The sequence below is a fragment of the Neoarius graeffei genome, chromosome 22, assembly GCF_027579695.1.
Source record: "Neoarius graeffei isolate fNeoGra1 chromosome 22, fNeoGra1.pri, whole genome shotgun sequence".
NCBI classification, from domain to species: Eukaryota; Metazoa; Chordata; class Actinopteri; order Siluriformes; family Ariidae; genus Neoarius; species Neoarius graeffei.
Window position 1 is genome coordinate 58270138 of NC_083590.1, and position 20776 is coordinate 58290913.

The window sequence follows — 20776 nt, forward strand, 5'->3', positions numbered from 1 at the left end:
AATGTTAACCCATTCTTGTCTAATGTAGGATTCTAGTTGCTCAACTGTCTTAGGTCTTTTTTGTCGTATCTTCCGTTTTATGATGCGCCAAATGTTTTCTATGGGTGAAAGATCTGGACTGCAGGCTGGCCAGTTCAGTACCCAGACCCTCCTTCTACACAGCCACGATGCTGTAATTGATGCAGTATGTGGTTTGGCATTGTCATGTTGGAAAATGCAAAGTCTTCCCTGAAAGAGACGTCGTCTGGATGGAAACATATGTTGCTCTAGAACCTGGATATACCTTTCAGCATTGATGTGTCTTTCCAGATGTGTAAGCTGCCCATGCCACACGCACTAATGCAACCCCATACCATCAGAGATGCAAGCTTCTGAACTGAGCGCTGATAACAACTCGGGTCGTCCTTCTCCTCTTTAGTCCGAATGACACGGCGTCCCTGATTTCCATAAGGAACTTCAAATTTTGATTCGTCTGACCACAGAACAGTTTTCCACTTTGCCACAGTCCATTTTAAATGAGCCTTGGCCCAGAGAAGACGTCTGCGCTTCTGGATCATGTTTAGATATGGCTTCTTCTTTGAACTATAGAGTTTTAGCTGGCAACGGCGGATGTCACGGTAAATTGTGTTCACAGATAATGTTCTCTGGAAATATTCCTGAGCCCATTTTGTGATTTCCAATACAGAAGCATGCCTGTATGTGATGCAGTGCTGTCTAAGGGCCTCTGCATGCTCTTGCGACAAGGCTTTCGCAGATAGCTTTTCGCAGACAGTTGTAATTTATCGTTGAGCGGGGAGTAATAGGCGTGCGCGATGTTATTCACCGCCACAACGCAAGGGGGCGCGAAGTCGCGAAATCGCTAGGAGTAGTTGGTGGGTGTGGTTTGTGGAGTGTTTAACCTCTGGTTACTTATAATGACTAGAACTGGAGTCGTATAGGTGTATGTACTTCCTCGGTCAACCGCTCTTCGTGCTGCTCCATCTTCGCTCGTGTTTTTAAAAATGGTGGTAGTGAAAACAAAACAAACCGGCAAAGTAGGGAAGCGGAAGTGCGTGTACAGCGGATGTAGAGTGGACCAATCAGAGCCCTCTTGTCTGCGACGCTGTCTGCGAGGCTTCTGCGGTGGTCACAATTTTTGGGAGGTGCACGCAGAGCGTCTGCGAAGGGGGGGGGGGGGGGGGCTACGCAGACGCCATCTGCGAGGACTGGGTTGTCAGCATAAATTGTCCTTAAGGGCCCGAAGATCACGGGCACCCAGTATGGTTTTCCGGCCTGGACCCTTAGGCACAGAGATGCTTCCAGATTCTAGCTGTTCCTTTTTTGTACCTTTAACTTTTCCAGCTTCTTATTGCCCCTGTCCCAACTGTTTTGAGATGTGTTGCTGTCATGAAATTTCAAATGAACCAATATTTGGCATAAAATTTCAAAATGATTCACTTTTGACATTTGATATGTTGTCTATGTTCTATTGTGAATACAATATCAGTTTTTGAGATTTGTAAATTATTGCATTCCGTTTTTATCAGGGCTTTGAACCGGTTCAAGGAACGAAAACGAAAACCGGGAACTTTTTCTATTTCACATGGAACAGAAACGAAACCAGAAACTTTATTATTTTTTATGTTCCGGAACAGAAACGCTTATTAAAAATAATGGTAACCGGTTAATACCGGTTTTTATTTCGTTCCTCAAAGTTTATGTAGCCTACAAATAGTCATTCTTCTCCTGCGCAAGTTTCTATGACCCGCTGGGATTCACTTCCTGTGTGACGTTCGCTGATTGAATGGAGAGAGCGGGAAGGTGAACTACTAGTGAGTAAGTGCATTAGAGTGTCTGAGCAAAGAAGAGCCTGAACGTTGCAACCTCCCTATTGGTTGTTTGTAAAAATGTATCAGTTGTTGCCCTTCCCACGGGAATCATCGCAGGCTCGAGAGACGAGACCTGACGAGTTAGTTCGTTGGTAGCAGAACAAAATGTCTGGACACAAATCAGGTTTTCAGAAAAGGAAAGAAAATAAACGGAGGGTCGAAAATACAAAAAAGGAGGCAGAAAATGCAAAACGAGTTTTAAGGTAGGACAAATGGTTACTTTTCTGAGGCAGCCCGCCGTGGCTGCCTGCAGGCTTATTTATTATAGCCCATTTAGTTAAAATAGTTGATATAAAATGTTTATAGTTATAGTTATGTGATGGTTGTCCTGATTTAGACTGTTTTTTTTTTGGGGGGGGGGGGGGGGGGGGGGGGGGGTTGCGCGATGTTGCACCCGGGTCCAGATTAGGGCAGAACCGGCCCTGGCTACATTTCAGGTGTAGTTTATGAATGTATGTATTTGCATAGATGTGTACTTCCAATATGGCGCCTAACAAAATCTCACGGCGCGGTGACGTCATGCGGTAGCCCTCTATAGGGCCTGACTAGCCTTTGGTAACACACTAAACGAATTCTCTTTCATTTTTGGCACTTTTTCTGTTTGTGTAGATGGGAAGACATACTGAGAATCCAAATCGCCAACATTTGAAATAATAATTGTTTTGAATTATTTCTTGTCTTATTTAATGAAGGTTGTAATAGAATTAGCCTACATTTGGCTTAAGCTGGATGAGACAGAGACATAATTTTATAGCCATTTGTTAAACAGCTGACAGGGAACGTAATTAACCGTTCCGGGAACGAAATTTTTTTGTTCTAACCGGTTCGGGAACGTCTATTTAATGGTGGAACCCAAAACCGGAAACGTTAAAATTCCGTTTCTGTTCGGAACGAACCAATAGGAAAAAAATTCCGGTTCAAAGCCCTGGTTTTTATTTACAATTTGTACTTTGTCCCAACTTTTTTGGAATCGGGGATGTAAGAATGCGTAAGTGGGAGCACAGCACTCAGACTCCGACGTGATTGAGTAAGGTGACAAGTTTTATTATTTCATCTAATTTAGGTAATTGAAAAAACTAATATTCTTTGGTAGTGGGAACATAGGAAAGTGTAGTTCTATTTTAGGACTAGTTGGTACAATCCCTTGCAGAGTGCACCTACTTGAGCTAACACTGGTGGGGAGGGACGTGCAAACTGAGGTTCTCCAGGTGGGTGCCCTAATGGTATTTGGGTGGAATATAGAGGAATAAAGCTTAATTGGGGTCATCAGGTGGGCACCTTCTTTCTTAGGTATTTCGATGATAGGCCCACAAAACCTCCAGAGGGCTCAACGGCGAAATCTGGCATCCCAGGTGTGCCCCCCTCTGCTTTAACTCCCACTATTCACCCTAATGGAGCGGCTGTTATTTGGGGGTACAAGTGATGTCTCTCTTCTTAACCCAAAGCCGCCGACTGGCCTGTTCGGCGGCACTGGAAAGGGCTTTGATGGCTTGCCGTTGGGCTTGACCTCTGACTCCCATGCCCTTAAGCAGCCTGGTGGTTGACTTGCCAACAAAACCTCTGCAGCCGACCTCAACTGGGCAAACCCTAGCCTTCCAGCCATGTTGCTCAGCGTCAGCTGCCAGCTCGGCATACTTCAAGCTTTTGCGCTCATATGCCTCCTCTGCAGCATCCTCCCAGGGCACGGTCAGCTCTGTTATGTAAATGGAGCGAAGTGAGGAGGACTAAAGCACAAGGTCTGGTCTGAGATTTGTTGCGCCGATCTCAGCTGGGAAGCAGACCCGCTGGTTCAAGTCCACCGATAGCTTCCAGTCTCGCGCTTCACCTAGCTGACCGATGTGTGGCTTGGATGTATGGGCTTCGTCATATTTCGCTCCTGCACTGAAAAATTTTAATCGCAGATGAGCGATAGGCTGATGAAGGAGGAGGTAGGGCACTGATGGATGTCTGCCTGGTCTCCAGCATCGATACAAGGCACTTCAGCACCTGGTCGTGTCACCAGGTGTAACAGCCTTGTTTCAGACTTATTTTGCAGCACACCAGGATGTGCTTCAGGTTGGCCGGAGACTGACAGAGGGGGCATGTATGGTCTTCTCCGTACCACTGGTTGAGGTTGATTGGAGAGGACAGGACATCATAGGTGGCTCGTATGACGAAGCTGCTTTGATGTGCTTCCATGTTCCACAGATCCCTCCAAGAGAATTTTCTTTTCTCAACCCTTCCCATCACATCCACTGCCCTTGCTTTGATTGATAAGCAGCCTTTGCGCACCTCATTGCTTGTTCTCGGTGGCATACCTCCTCAACTACAAGACCTTGGTGCTGTGATGGTGTTGCTTTGTGCCAGGATATATTGCTTTCTCCAAGCTCAAGGCCTCTTCTCCCTTGCTGCACATGACCAATGATGTCCTGATGCTTAAGGGATGACTTTGCCTGCTGCGTAGCTAGTGAAGGGGTCCACTTTCTTCCAGTTTCCAGAATGGGAGCTGTTCAGGCAACATAAGGATCGTGGGATTCTGTCTGTCATTTCCAGCCTAACTTTGGAGCACTTGTATTCCTCTGTTAGAGTGGATACTGGAAGTTCAAGAATACCTTTCCCATACAGGCCTGTGCTGGTAATGCGCCTGGGGAGACCAAGCCATTTTTTTGCAAATGAACTAACCAGCCTCTCCAGTTTCTCAACCTTGGAGAGTGGGATCTCATAGATGGTCAAGGGCCACAACAGCCAGGGGAGGAGACAGAACTGAAAGCACCAGAGCTTCAACCTGCCCAGTAGGAAGGACCTGTCGATGCTCTCCAGGCCACTGATGGTATCCTACCTAATCTGGTCTGCTTGGTCTACATTTTTGAGGGTTGCGTCGTACCAGCGTCCAAGACTCTTAACAGGTTTCTCAGCCACCGTTGGTATGGGCTCCTCACCAATGTAAAAGCATTGCTCGAACAGCTTCCCTCTGACAAGTGATATGCTCCTGGACTTGCTTGGATTTATTTTCATTCTAGCCCACTCGATGTTCTCTTGGAGCTTCTTCAGTAGTCACCTAGTGCAGGGCTTGCTTGTTGTAAGTATGGTCATATCATCCATGTATGCCCTGATAGGAGGGAGTCAGAGACCAAGTTTGAGCTGCTCTCCTCTTACCACTCACCGAAAGGCCCGAATGATGACCTCCATGGCCATGGTGAAAGCGAGCAAGGAGATGGTGCATCCTGCCATGAGGCCAATTTCCAGACACTGCCATGCTGTAGTGAATTCATCAGTTGTAAGGCAAAGCTGTATGTCCTGGAAATAGGATTTGACTAGGGCTGTGATGGGCTCTGGGACACTGAAGTAACTGAAAGCAGACCAAAGGAGATTGTGAGGAACTAAGCCAAAGGCAGTGACAAGGTCCAGGAACACAACATGGAGGTCTCTTCCATCTTTTTTGGCGGCTTGGATTTGATGCCAGATCATGTTTGCATGCTCCAAACACCCAGAGAAGCCTGGGATCCCTGTCTTAGACATGTCAATATAGTAGTAGTTCCTCTCGAGGTAGGCTGTCAGCCTGTGAGCCAAAATGCTGAAGAAAACCTTCCCTTCAAATGTTCAAAAGAGTGATGTGGCAAAACTGGTTGATGATAGCAGAATCCTTTTGCTTTGGAATTAGGACACCCCCTGCCCTTCACCAGGCTGTGGGTATTGATTGTTTCTGCCACAACCACCCTCATCAGTCTCCACAGGAACTGTAAAACATCTGGAACATTCTTGTAAAGCCTGTATGGTACTCTGTTGGGCCCAGGGGACAATGCAGCTCTTGACCGATGTACAGTTGTTACCACCTCACTCCACTTGGGAGGGCTGATGTCCAAGGAAAGGTGTTGGTAGCTTGTCGGGTGGGAGGATGATCTGTTCACAGTGCCAGCTGTCCATGTGGATTTCCTGAAGGTGAGCCACGAGGGTTTTTTTGATGATCTAAGTTTGCCACTTTTCTCCTTTATACTTATAAAGTTTGTCAATATGTTTGTCATGCTTGCACGAAAAAAAAATTCAAAGATATTTATCTAAATACAAGATCTGTTCATTCTAAACCTGTCAAGCTTTGCCGATGGAGCTCTCAACCCCAGAGGGATGAATTATACAATAAAGAAATATTTGCTTGACCATTATTCAGGTGTCACTAGTAATTCTATTATTAACAGGTGAATTTCCAACACACTGGCAAAAAAAAAACTGATGTAGGATCGCATTGTGATTTACACCACTACTCCACACATCACTGACCAGAAGAAACTGATATTAATTGGAGATACCTTCATCTAGTCATCATATTTTCTTACTTAAAAATATACAATCTTTATAATAAATTGATGACAAACTCACAACCAAGGAGTCTCCACTGTTCCTGGTTTCCTCTCTGTTTACCAACTCTCCCTGGTAGGGTCCGAAATGTGCACCTACTGGAACAGTACCCCCCTTATTAAACACTCCCAGGCCTGCATCAGGGATACTGGACTTCCGGATTTCTAACCCAGGAGGAAGAGTTTGTCTGGCTCGGTCAGGGACTCCCATGGGAATAAGAGTATCTGGGATGAAGAGGGGCGGTCCATGAATCTCACATTTGTTGAGGAAGAAGGATTTGCAAACTTCGCAGTCTGGGAGTAGAGAAAACACAACAGGAAGAAATGAGGCCCAAATGTGTGTGTATATCTAAGACCATATACAGTATGTTAGTACTGTATAAAGATTATTCAAAAAAAGCTTGCCAGTAAGGTTTACTGAACAGTTGAGATGAGAGGTGTCCATCAGGACTGAGATCACACAGGACAACAAGGTACACGAGTACGAATTTTTTTACTTCCTTGTGGGAGTAAACAAGTGGTCAGGTATGAACCTTGCAGGGCAAAATAAAACAAATGTTCATTAACATGACTGTGGTACTGTATGATGTATTTGCAGTATTCTTAGGACTTGCCTGGTCAGGCTCATGCTCATTTTAAATTCGGTTACTTGTTTGCTTATCCTCTGGGAAACAGAATATCCCAAATTTGTTCTGAAATCACATGCAGGTACAAACAAAATGAACTGCCCACACAGTAAATAAGTAAATAAATAGCCCAACGCACCTCTCTATTTGAGCTTGCTGAAAATTCTGGCATTTCTAGATCTAGGCATTTTTCCCCAATGCCATACATCTCGGATTCGTATTTAATTAAAAAAAAAAAAAATCACTTAGTGGCAATTTAAGCATAACCTATTTGCTGAAGAAGAAACCAGTGGACCCAGAGGAACTCCCGTCAGCATGAGTGAGAACTTGCAAAACTTCACACAGACAGCAACCCGAGCTTAGAATTGAATCCAAGACCCTGGAGTTGCGCCACTGATGCCCCTAAATCCATATACAAATATTTGGACTCCTGTCTCTCACACCCATATGTGCTTATTGAACATCCGATTCCAGGGTCATGCTGAAGGGCATACTCTTTGGCCCCTATTAAATCACAGCCGGTTGGGGTCTTCTACGAGCTCATGCATGTGGGGAAGAGAGCACATAGCACTTTCCTCCAGGTGTGTTTTGCTATCCTGTGACAGCATGGGCTGCATTTGGAAAAGAGGAGTATGGCAGCGGGGGTGTGGCCAAGTGTCAGTTTGTGAATGGAGGGCGAGGCTGGGGAAGGTAAGTGGCAAACTCAACATACCTATTGTCAAATAATGTTGTGTGCGCGCCCGTGCGTTGCAGTGATGATGGAGGATAGAAAAGGAGGGGAAGAGCAAAGAGAAGAGGGCTCCCTGGACCAGAACACGACTGCGAGTGTGAAGCTGAAAAGCCAAAACAAGTGTGAGAGAATATCTCCAGCCTGCTGTGCTTCTGTACTCCACCAATATCAGGGACTTGTTACAGTGGTGCTGAAGCCCAGGCGTACGGAAAGGAACCACCACATGGAATCCCTGCCATTCAAAAATCTCATCCATGCCCTTGCTACTGTCCAGCAGAACCAGCATCAAGCAGTGATCACTCTACGGAAGAAGCAAGAATGCTTCAAAGTCTTGATGCTGGCCCAGTAGGAAGATCGCCAGGCGTTCTGGCACTTGCTCGCATCGGTGGGGTCCTCGACCACCACCACAGCAGACCCTCCCTACATCACCCTCACAACAATCTCGAAGCCTTTATAGCACTCTTTGAGAAAGCGGTCAAAGCGTGAGGGTGGCCCGTCAAGTAGCGCATGGCGTGCCTACTTCTGCTACTGATTAGAGAGGCACAGCTTGCTGCCAACAGCCTACTCGTATAAGCCGACCTGAAGTGAGCCATCCTGCAGTATGTTGGCCGCTCCCCCGAACATTGCCAGTGCTTCCCGACACTGACATGGGAGGAGGTCGGCCGGCCATTTGCATTTGACCAACAGCTCCAGGATGTCTGCCGGTGGTGGTAGAGGGCAGATGACCGCGACGCCGAGGGGATTATCAACCTGGTGACACTGGAACAGTTCATTGTGCAACTTCCGAAAGGAATGGCGGAGTGGGTCCAGTGTCATCACCCGGCGTCGCTGGATCAAGCCATCGAGCTGGCGAAGGACCATCTGCAGGCAGTTCTGACAGCAGGCGGATGCGTCACCTCTTCCCTTTTTCTCTCTCCCCTCGGGGTGGGCGATATGGGCAATAAATAATATCTCGATATTTTTTAGGATTTTAACGATAACGATATTTTGACAATATTGTATTTAAAAAAAAAACTTGCTTAAAGATTACAATAATTACAATGACTAAAAGAATCATTGCAGTGACAAGTATTTAAGGAAAAGCCATATTTATTTTCTTAAACAACTTTAAATTCATAAAAATGAATAATTCAATTGACAGTTCGTAACGGCAGCAAACATTCTAATCAACCGTCTCTGACGGCAGTACGGGTCTGCAAATATCCCGCCTGTTCCGCTGCCAACAACCAATCATATGTCGATCTGAACCAACAGCTTTCCAATCATCTTGCAGCTTCGTGCTCCGCTGTCCCTCTCCTGCCGTTATAGAAGTACTGCGCCTGCGCAGTGTCAAAATAATCCACAAGAAAAGTGGATTTTAAAGCTTTTTCTGAGTCATGAGAACCAACCTAACACTCAAGTATAATCAACTTTTCATGGCGATTTCAATCATATGCTCTTCGCGACCGTTAGTTTTCACAGAGTCCAGTATTGATATCTCCCCATTCATGTTCAGAGGGTCTGGTCTTACTAATCCGAAAAAGATGCCTGAAAGTGGCCGGCGAGTGCGTACTTGGCCTGATAGGAGCCCGTCACAGCTTCTTCTTCTTTGTTTTTTTTTTTCCCCTCAAAAAAAAAACAAAAAAAACCTACAAGTCAAAGTTTTTCAGTATAACAATAATAAAGAAAAATGTGCTCAATTTAAAATGTATTGAAACTATTCGAAATCGGCTGATCGGTTCATTCATTATTATCTGTGAGTACAGAAACACTAGTAATAATTTCTGGATCATTGCTATAAACGTGGACTAATATTTCTTGGGAACCAATGGGTTAATGACATGGAATGAACCAACCGAACAAACGCATTTTTTCTTCAGATGGTATCTGGGGAAATGAGCAGCTGTCTCAACCAATCACATTTTATTGCTGGACGGGATCATATCACGACATCTTCCGGTAGATACCCGAAATCAGCTTTGTGCGTTGTGAGGCCAGCGGAGCAAAAAAAAAAAAAAAACTTTTAATATGCTGAGCAATGTTTGATACATTTTGGAAAGTTGTTTTGGTTGCTTTATAGGTTTCTTAGAATATTTAACTCGTCACGTCTGTGCTGCTCTCCTGGGTTGCTAGAAACAGTTGTATTGCCCTGGCTTGGCGTATAAAATGTGTGCCCCCCCCCCAAAGCAATTCAAGGCCCGTCCATCAGTCCGTGTCTGGCGCCGGGTCTGCTCCGCTCTGTATTGATTTTTGGCGGCTTAATTTAAAAAAAAAAAACTCGATAATGCAAAATTACACATCGTCAAAACAACATTCACGATGACATCGCAGACGATACATATCGCCCACCCCTACTCTCCCCTTCCCCCAATGAGGAGGTGGAGGCAGGGGCCCATCTTCCCTTTCCATGTCGGTCCCCCCCGACATGAGTGATGCCCATAATGCCGGTGCAGAGGGGAAGCCTGGGCTAGTGTGCTGGCACTGCGGGGGGCCCAGACATCTCCAGAGTCAGTGCTCCGCAATGGAGGTGGGAGCTGTGGTCCGAATCCCCGACACGCCAGAGACCACCAGGCCTGAGCGTATCGTATACCGGTAAGTGTTCAAGGGGATACAGTACAAATCACGCGTTGGTGGATTCCGGCAGTAATCAGACCTCAATCAAACAAAGGTTGATGCAATGTGAGGCATTGGGCAAGTGGTGAAGGTTCTGTGCGCACAGGGATATTTACAACTACTCATTAGTGTCTATCCACATTCAATTTAGAGGAGAAAAAGCATATAGTGTAAGGTGGCGGTTAATCCTCGTCTCACCCACTCGCTGATTTTGGGAACTGATTAGTAGAGATTCAAAGGCTTAATGGAACACATAGTAAAGGGTGGGTCCTGCGATAGTATATCACGGGGAGATCCTGGTGTGGCATTGACTGGGGAAGCAGTCACAGAGCCATCTACTTCAGCACCACATCAGGGCGATAAGAGGAGTGAGGAGCAGCTTGCTCCTCCTCCATCTCTCTGGGATTCCCTCGAGGATTTCTCATTAGAGAAGTCACGAGACGAGACTCTGCGTCATGCATCAATGGTGCCTCTCTGCAATATTTTAGCATGCAGTATTGCAGAGGCGCTCCTCCATGTTATCTCCTGAGTCTGGATTCTGAAAGAAATCCTGACTGACCGAGGCACTACATTTGTGTCACGCACACTATACGAACTGTATGGGTTATTGGGAATTAAATCTATCTGCACCAGCATCTATCACCCACAAACAAATGGCTTAGTGGAACAATTCAACCAGATACTTAATTCGGAAATTTGTAAGTGAAGATGCACATAATTGGGATAAATGGCTCGAGCCACTGTTATTTGCAGTATGAGAGGTCCCACAAGCCTCCACGGGATTTTCACCATTTGAATTATTATATGGGCATAAGCCACATGGCATTTTGGACGTGCTGCAAGAAAATTGGGAGGAGGGACCTTCACCTAATAAAAACGAAATTCAATATGTTCTCGACCTGCGCACAAAACTCCACATACTTAACTCAAGGGAATTTACGGCAGGCACAAGAACATCATGTCCGGCTGTACGACAGGGGCACGCACCTTACAGAGTTCATACCGGGAGACAAGGTACTTGTGTTATTACCCACATCGAGCTCCAAATTACCAAGTGGCAAGGGCCCTTTGAGGTCACACAGCGAGTCAGGGACATCGACTAGGAGGTGAGGCAAGCGGACAGGGGCGGGGCACTGCAAATATACCACCTCAACTTGTTAAAACGTTGGAACAAGGAGGTCCCTGTTGCATTGGCAGCTCCGGAGAAGGTGGAGCTGGGGCCAGAGGTAAAAACAAAAATAACGACTCAAACCGCTCCGGTCCCTTGTGGAGACCACCTCTCACACTGGCCCAACTCACGGAGGTTGCAAAAGGAATTTTCTGATATGTTATCACCCCCTTCCCAGCTGCACCCACATCATAAAACACCACACTGAAACGCCCCCGGGGTGGTGTGTAGCCACCCTTACCGCTTGCCTGAAAACAAAAGAAAACAAAACAAAAACAACAGGTGGTTCGGGAAGAACTCAAGGCCATGCTCGAAATGGGCATAATCAAGGAGTGGCACAGTGACTGGAGCAGCCCAGTGATCCTGGGTCCCAAGACTGATGGGTCAGTCTGGTTCTTTGTGGACTACAGAAAAGTCAACGCGGTGTCTAAATATGACACATACTCAATGCCTCGCAGTGAGTTGCTTAATCGATTAAGGTGCCGCTCGCTTTTATTTGACACTTGATTTAACAAAGGGATATTGGCAGGCCCCCTTGACTCCTCTATCCTGAGAGAAAACAGCCTTTTCTACACTGTCTGGATTACAGCAATTTGTCACATTTCCTTTTGGGTTATTTGGGGCACCAGCTACATTCCAGCAACTCATGAACAAGATTCCCTGCCCCCACGCTCCCTCTGCGTCAGCTAACCCAAAAAAGTGTGCAATTGGACGGGTGGAAGTACAGTATCTGGGTTTCCACTTGGGTCATGGGCAGATGCGTCCCCAAATTGACAAGACTGCAGCCTGCCCGAAACCTCAAGACCAAAAAGGGGGTGAGACAGTTCCAGGGATGGCTGGCTACTACCATAGTTCATACCTAATTATTCAGATGTCACCAGCCCGCTGACTAATCTCATTAAAAACAGAGCATCAGATCCGGTCCAGTGGACGGAGCAGTCAACAGGTTTTCACTAAAGGTAAAAGCTGCACTGTGTGTGTGTTTGGGGGGGGGGGGGGGGGGGGGGCACTTCTACACTCCCCTAACTTCTCTCTCCCCTTTATTTTGCAGATGGATGCGTCAGACAGAGGGCTGGGGGCCGTTTTGTCCCAGAAGATGGAGAGCGAGGAACATCCTGTGCTGTACATCAGCTGCAAGATCTCAATGCATCAAATTAAGTCCGGCACCATCGAAAAGGAGTGCTTGGCCATCAAGTGTGCTGTCCTCACTCTCCGATACTACCTGCTGGGGCACCCTTTCACCCTCTGTTCAGACCACATACCCCTCCAGTGGCTCCACCACATGAAGGATGCCAATGCGCAGATCACCTGTCGGTATCTCGCCCTCCAGCCGTTTAAATTTGAGGTGGTCCACAAGCCGGGGGCACAGATGGCGGTGCCAGAATTCCTGTTTCATTGGGGGGGGGGGGGGGGGGGTCTGCAGTCTGAACGGCTCCAGTGAGTTGGGCAGGGGTGTGTGGTAGTGAGGGCATGGCCAAGTGTCAGATTGTGAATGGAGGGCGGGGCCAATGAAGGTCAGTGGCAAAGTCATTACACCTATTGTCAATTAATGTTTTGTGTGTGTTGCAGTGACAGTGGAGGATAGAAAAGGAGGAGGAGAGCAAAGAGAAGAGAGCTCCCTGGACCACAGCACAACTATGTGCACGCATGTCCGTGTCCTAAAATCGAGCGAGTGTGAAGCTGAAAAGCCAAAATAAATGTGTGTGTGTAAATATCATCTCCCGCCTGCCGTGCTTCTGTACTCAATCCATATCATGGACTTGTTACAAGGCATTTGATGGCTTTACATGTCTTGGAAGAATCACATGTTAGCCTTCACTCACATGGTTAGAGAGACCTGGCTAGTGGGTGGATACCAGCAGGTGACCACATTGGAGAGAAAAATGCGTAGAAGAAAAAAAAAAAAATCTTTTAATGTGGTGAAGACATAAGGGCATGTTTATTTAACGTTTATGGAAGGAGATCCAGGTATCAGTCATTAAGTTTCCCCATGATGGGAAAGTCTTCAGGACAGAGGAGTTTGTGCTTTCTGGTTTCTCAGTAACACAACCACTTGCGTTTTTTTTTGGCTCTGAAGAAAACACATGAGTGGCTGGAGAGAATGGCAGACATTCTGTAACAATAAATGTAAACAGAAACAAATAAAACATGCAATGTGTCATTCATTAATAAATTAAAAATGATAATCATAGGCAAATCAGTGCAGTATGAGGTGAATAATACGCTTTGGGCTGTGCTGTTATATGAAAATAAATCACCCGGCATAGATTTTTATCTAACAGCATGACCCATCGTGTGATATTCCATACTTATTTGGTTCAGGTTAACATCACTGGTTTATAACGACTAATGTATTTTAAGGAAATAAATGGGCAGCACGGTGGTGTAGTGGTTAGCACCGTCACCTCACAGCAAGAAGGTTCTAGGATCAAGCCCAGCAGCTGACGGGGTACCTTTCTGTGTGGAGTTTGTATGTTCTCCCGTGTCTACATGGGTTTCCTCCAGGTGCTCCAGCTTCCCTCATGGTTCAAAGACATGCAGTTAAGGTTAAAATGGGATGGCCTTGGCCTGAAGTGCCCAAGAGTGGTGGCACGCATGTATGCAGTGGCTTTGTTCCCCTATGACGAACTAAATTTTGTTGGACATTTGTGCAGTGACAATAACGGCATTCTATTCTAAATAAATAAATAAACAAATAAAGTGTTTAGTTTCTCTCATTCCTTGCTATCATATTTTACAAAGTTCATACTTTATCAATAAAAACATCAGGTTCAATTTGTTGATTATCAGAGACTGAAGCTACATCCCAAATGTACTGTATTGCACTTTTAGTGCACCAGATAGTGTGCAGGGTAGAATAAACAGTGAGTGTTACTGAGCACCAGAGTGGCCTGATGTCTTACAGAGATGGTCTTTATTGTCAGGATCTTCCACTTTAACAGAGAGACCTTCAGGTGGATTGTCGAGGTCATTTCCATGGTTGTAGATTTTCAGCTCCAGTGTCTCCTCTTTCTTCACACGGACTTCTGACGTCCCTCCATCCCTGGATATCTCGGCTTTCATGTCCTCACACAGCTAAAGATCAAACAACAAATCTGTTAGGGCGGGACGGTATTCATCCCACTCGGGAAGGTGCTGCTCTCATTTCTCACAGCGTAGTTCATATTCTCAGTAGAGGCCTAATTAATCTGTGACAATCCAGAGCCAAGGCCAGGGAGTAGACGAACAGGCTAAACTGACTGTCTGCTAGCTGCACAGAGTCATCACTCAGGGTCCACTATATAGAGACTGTGTTTCCCAAGCTAAACGAAAAACTAGTAGTAATACTCAGAGGTTGCTCTAGTAATCTAGATAATATAAAATTGCATCATACTGACTGTACAGCCACTGCCAGCACCTTTGATCTGAAGGTAGGACTACCAAATATGAGATCTCTTGCATTTAAAGCACTAATTGTTAATGAACTTATTACTGATCAGAAGTTTAATGTACTGTGTTTAAGAGAAACATGGATTAAACCATGCATTAAATGAAACTAGTCCTCCTGGTTACAGTTACTATATACACCACCCTCACCTAACTGGCAGAAGAGGCGGTGTCGCGGTTATTTATAATGATTATCTCAGCATAACACAACAACCTGGACAGTTGGTATGAAGAACTTCAAATGTATTGAATTCGTGTTATGCATTACAGTTAAATTTAAGTTAATTACTGTTTAAAGATTGCATTTGGTACACATCTGCATCGTACTGCAATTGGTCCGGTACAAATACATATACCAGTACACCCCTACAAGATGGTAAACTGGAGCACAGTTTGGGCGGTACGGTGGTGTAAGTGGTTAGCACTGTCACCAGCGGCCGGCGGGGGCCTTTCTGTGTGCAGTTTGCATGTTCTCCCCATGTCTGCGTGGGTTTCCTCCAGGTGCTCCAGTTTCCCCCACAGTTCAAAGACATGTGGAGAGGTTAACATGGGATGGCCTTGGGCTGAGGTGCCCTTGAGCGAGGCACCTAACTCCCAATTGCTCCCCGGGCGCTGTTAGCATGGCTGCCCACTGCTCTGGGTATGTGTGCGCGCAGGTGTGTGTTCACTGCTTCAGATGAGTTAAATTTAAATACAGAGAGGAATTTCACAAGTGTATGATGAATAAAGTTGTGCTCTCTTTCTTCTTGTTCTTTTCACAGCAGGAGACAGACATAAAAAGCTGTTGTCTCCAATCAGCCACACCTGGTCCTTTGGGTAGTATCTCACTGAGCTGCGACAGCCCGCAACTAGTTGGAGACACAACAGTTGCGATAAAATATGCAAATTAGCGACAATTTTCACTCGGAATCACACTGAATTGATATTTGCATATTTTACCGCAATTGTTGTCTCCCCAACTAGTCGCAGGCTGTTGCAGCCCGGCTTTCCCTCAGCAGGCAGGGAAGTAGAGGAAGCCTCAAGGAAACTGACTTGAGAAGGGTTCGCGACGGCTTTGCGACACCAGCGACGCAGCTATTTTGAGAGAAATTTTGTCGCACTAATTTTTTGAACATGTTCAAAATTTCAGCGACAAAGGAGCGACACTTTGCGACTCATGCGAGGAAATTGAGAAGCCCCGTGAATGTTTCAAGACACTTTAGAAACTCTTTTGCGAATGACGTTTGTCATTTGTCGCAAGCTGTCGCAGACCAGTGAGATACTAGCTTTTCCTGGCCAGGTATTTATCATCCCTCTGGACACAATATCCTCCAGGCCTGTAGAGGGTGCACACACACTAACACAAAGGGTTAATACTGGCTCCAACACGCATCATTGCTCACAGTGTGGAGAGAGTTTTGCGATGCAGAGTCATCTCGAAATACACCAGTCCATTCACAAAGGGGAGAAGCCGTTTCACTGCTCACAGTGTAGAAAGACGTTTACTTATTCAGTTCCATTTCAGACCCACAAGTGCACTAACTCAGAGACATTGCATGATTTAAAGTTGTCAAATTAAATATGGTTTTTATTCATGTTTTTGCTGAAATTGAAATGTTCATATTATATGACTACATATTATAAAAAATCTTATAGTGATGTTTAAAACAAGACTGTTAATGTTTTCTTTTGATCTTATGTAGTTAAGTAGTCATTAATTACCACAAGTAATGATTTAACTGCAACACTATCAGTGTAGCACTGCAGCATGAGACGAATTGTTCATGGAATTATTACGGATCAGGAGTTTAATGCACTATGTTTAACGGAAATGTGGATCAAACCAAATGAGTATGGAGCATTTAAATGAAGCTATACACTTCATCCTCAACTATATGCATCAGCCTCATCCAACTGGTTGAGGAGAAGGTGTCACAGTTATTCATAATGATAATCTAGTCATCATACAAAAACCTGAACAAAAATTCAATACCATGGGTTTCCCCAAAGCGTTTTAGCGTATCGGGCCCGATACGCTTGCTCTGCCTGCCGATACGCTTAGTTGCTTTAGTTAAAATCCGATACGCTTAGATTTATGCCGATTAGGGATGGTGAAAACTAAAAAAAAAAATCTTGACCGACCACCGAGCCTCATTAGCCGGTTAAAGTCGGTTAACCTACGAGTTTAAAATTCTAGAACTGGAATTATTAGAATCTATTCTAAATCTAACCGCGAGCATCCGCACATTCAGTCCCAGTCGCTGCCCTCCACTCACATTACCTTTTCTACAGCGCAAAACATTTAGTCCAACGCGGCACTGACGTCTAGGGGTTTGTATTGGAGCGGAGGACAAATGGCTCCAGCTTAGAGACATCGTGAGAAGCGTGAAATCCCCCCTCGACCTTCTCCACCCAGGTCTGTGTCTGCGGCCGTGTCAGCAAGGGGCACGCACTTTTGTTAAGTTGCAACTTGGCATTAAAAATATCAGTGTGAACATGTTCTCAATAAATTGCCGTCATTTTCTAAGCGGCAAGCTTTAGCTCAGTCACTACAGGTGCTTGCATTGAGTAGCCTATTGAAAACAATCCTATCATACACTTGTCCCATCTAAACTTTTCATTGAAGATAGGACGTTTTAGCGATACGGCCCCTGGTGCATTTGTGAGCGAATTTTTCGGCATGCGAACGATGAAAAAAAAAACCACGCGCATTCGTGCGAGGGCTTCTTGTGGCTGACAATTTAGGAAAGCACTGAGCACAGACGCGATGAGTTTAACATTCTAAAATGTATCAAACGTTCAAGTGTGTGTGTTCAGTGTTGTGTACGTACGTGTGTGTGTGTGTGTGTTCTGCCTGTGCCTTGCTCCCTGTCTGTAGTTGCGTGCATTGCCTCTGTAAATTTAACTTTTTCACTCTGAGAGCACTGGGGGGGGGGGGGGGGGGGGGGGGGGTTGGGGGAGTGAAAAAGTTACTTTTTTTTGCCGTTCTGCCATGCTAGTGCGTTTTACCGGGACATGAGATTTCAGCATTTTTATTCTTCTCGGTCTGTAGCTTGAATAAGTTTAGGCTACTGAATAACACTTTCAGTTAAAGTTGAGTCTGGTGCTTTTGTGCTGACGCTACAATAGCCTACTATCACAATAAATATCCCCCGTAACATTTCCCGTTTTCTACTCATCTTTCTGTGATTGCCCCTCTTTCCCACGGTTGTATGTTGTGGGTGTGGCATTAGGTGGGAAAAGTGCTTTTTAGGGATTCATCAGATCATTCAACTGAGAGATAACTGAGAGCTGGTTCAGACCGAGCTGAGAAATATATTCGCTATGCAGAGAATAAAACGGCGTTTTTTTTAAAAGCAATGATGGTGGAAACAAGAATAAAAGAATGGACAAGGAAGAAAGTGTAGTGAAGAAAGCTAGAACGATGGGAGAAGGTGTGGGAAAATTATATAACGAGATGGAAAGCACACACCCCAGTGCAAACATTTAGATGGGAATATACAACACAGCAGAAAAACAAATAATATACAGTATATACAAATGGTGCATGTCACAACACAGCAGAAAAACAAAAGAATATATATATACAACTGGGCGTGATGAGTTGCAGATGTTAATTGCACATTAGTTATAGAAACTCAGTTCAGCTACAAAACTCTGGATATTGCACTGTATTTGGTATTGCATTGTATTGGGTATGGATGTAAAAGTGTAGAAATATAAAATATACAAAAGCTAATAGACATGGCATATGTTTAGAAAATCAGCAATTTAACCACCATAACCCTTTGAAAAACTCTCTAAATGTCAGTTAAAACTATCAAAAGTTCTTAAATAATATTTAGGATGGCTATTGTTTTGCTGTTTTGTGGATTTTAGCATACATTTCTGTGGCTTGTGGCAATAATATAGAATTGTACATGATCAAAGTTATTCGTGTCATTAGCTAAAGTAGTGAAGGCGAAGGTAACAATTCTTGTGACAAATTGGTTCAACTTATTCACATCTGTAAAATACAGGCCTAGGTGATATCTCTGGGAGTGGTTTTGATGTATTACATGTTGCTTTATTTTTGCATGGTGAGGTTGACATTTACATGGAATTGCCCATAAAAACTAAAAAGTTGCTCTGTGAGGTTGCACTGTAATAAGTATTGCACTGTATCAGGTAAGTGTGAGAATATTGTCCTTTTAGGTCCTTGTTGGTGCATTGTTGCACCTGCCAGAAGTGGCATCAGTCAGTGCATGTAATTAGCCTTTTTCACATTACGTCACTTGCAGAAGAACCTCACATCCGTTTTCAGCCTTTTGAATGGAAGAAGAGGCGGCATGCTAATCTGCTGGCTAACAAGTAGCACACTGCAAAAAAATGGCCTTTCAAAAATAAGAAATAAAAGATTAAAACAAAGCATATTTGCTTGAAACAGGTGAAAAAAAACCTGCCAATGGAACTAGTCAAATTTGACTTGGTAAGATTTCTTTAAGAAAGATGAAAAATCTAACCTGTTTTTAGATGAAATAATTCCAAAATAAGATTGGGGAACTTACTGTGCGAGATCTGATTAACTCAAAATAATCAATATAGTTCTTATAACAAGATCGTACTTCTTATATTTAGCCATTCAAGTCATTTTTATTTATTTCATTTTAAGGGCATTTCACTTAAATTCATGACAAAGTTTTAGCAGTAAAAACTGAATTTAAAGATAAATATACTAATATTAGGATTGTTAAATTCTACAACTAAGCATTGCTAGCTTAAAAGATTCTCCTTTTGTGACCTGTAATTAGTAAAATAAATCAAATCAAATCAAATCAAGTTTATTTGTACAGCGCTTTTAACAATAAACATTGTCGCAAAGCAGCTTTACAGAATTTGAACGACTTAAAACATGAGCTAATTTTATCCCTAATCTATCCCCAATGAGCAAGCCTGTGGCGACGGTGGCAAGGAAAAACTCCCTCAGACGACATGAGGAAGAAACCTCGAGAGGAACCAGACTCAAAAGGGAACCCATCCTCATTTGGGCAACAACAGACAGCCTGACTATAATATTAACAGTTTTAACAGGTATAACCCTCAACTGTCCTCATGGGGCCGTCCTTCACAGGAGTGGGGCGATAAAACTCCGACCAGACACAGGGCACCAGGATGGATCAAGCAGGTCCGAGGGGCAGAAGAGGCCAGCATCTCAATCCCAGGATCAATATGTAACTCAGAGGGACAGATGGGGGGGCGGGGGGGAGAGAAAGAAAACACGTTGTTAGGTATGCCCTAAAAATGACAAGTATTAAATCTGTGTGGTAGGCTCGCAGAGACGAGAGTCTTTACATCAGGCATGACGCACAATGGCATGTTAATATGGTAAAAAATATATCATGACCTGCTCTGGCTGGATGCTTGATTGGGTGATGGGAGCACACTCCTCAGCAATGATGAGATGCAGATGGGACCGTTAGGCCTGGCCAAGACAATTCAGTTACATTTAACCGGGTCTGGGACATGCGACAGAATGTCTGACGGCCGATTCCCTGCAGGCTACGATAGCCAGTCGAGGTCCCCACCGTCTCCACCAAAAGATTTCCTGTTGACTCCATGTAACTCAGAGGGACAGATTTGGGGTGGGGGGGGGAGAGAAAGAAAACACAGGTGGTTAGGTATGCCCAATGTCACCTGAATAAGTAGGAACAGTATACATATTGCACCGAGTACAAGCAGGGACTCCGGCAACTAACTATGACAGCATAACTAAAAGGAGAGAGCCAGAAGGTAACACAGGCATGAGGGAGCCCCGGGACATAAAGCAGCCAGCCACTGCACCGTCAACAAACTTGAGTGAGCAAGCGAGTGGGGACTGACAGCATCCATACATCCCAGTTTACCAAAACACTCTATGTCTGAGGACCCTCCAGATCTACTCCTTTACCTCAAACACCATTAACAAAAGGCTTGACTAAACAGATATGTTTTCAGCCTAGACTTAAATGCTGAGACTGTGTCTGATTCCCGAACATTACTTGGAAGGCTGTTCCATAACAGTGGGGCTTTGTAAGAAA

General features: G+C 44.7%; 1 protein-coding gene across 5 annotated transcripts in view; it reads right to left on the bottom strand.

Moving 5' to 3' along the window:
- Positions 1 to 20776, bottom strand: part of LOC132870996 (gastrula zinc finger protein XlCGF26.1-like) — a 106352-nt gene that overhangs the window by 55872 nt on the left and 29704 nt on the right. The window contains exons 2-3 of one of the 5 annotated variants that reach the window (XM_060905106.1): positions 14219 to 14390; positions 6222 to 6493 (exon numbers count right to left, since the gene is read on the bottom strand). The exons of 1 other annotated variant lie outside the window; for it this stretch is intronic. In XM_060905106.1, coding sequence (XP_060761089.1) covers positions 6222 to 6493; positions 14219 to 14378 — 432 coding nt within the window. In that variant the 5' untranslated portion in view covers positions 14379 to 14390. Of the gene's footprint in view, positions 1 to 6221; positions 6494 to 14218; positions 14391 to 20776 lie in introns of those variants that run through there. 3 more of the 5 variants (XM_060905107.1, XM_060905108.1, XM_060905110.1) reach the window with 3 other exon arrangements.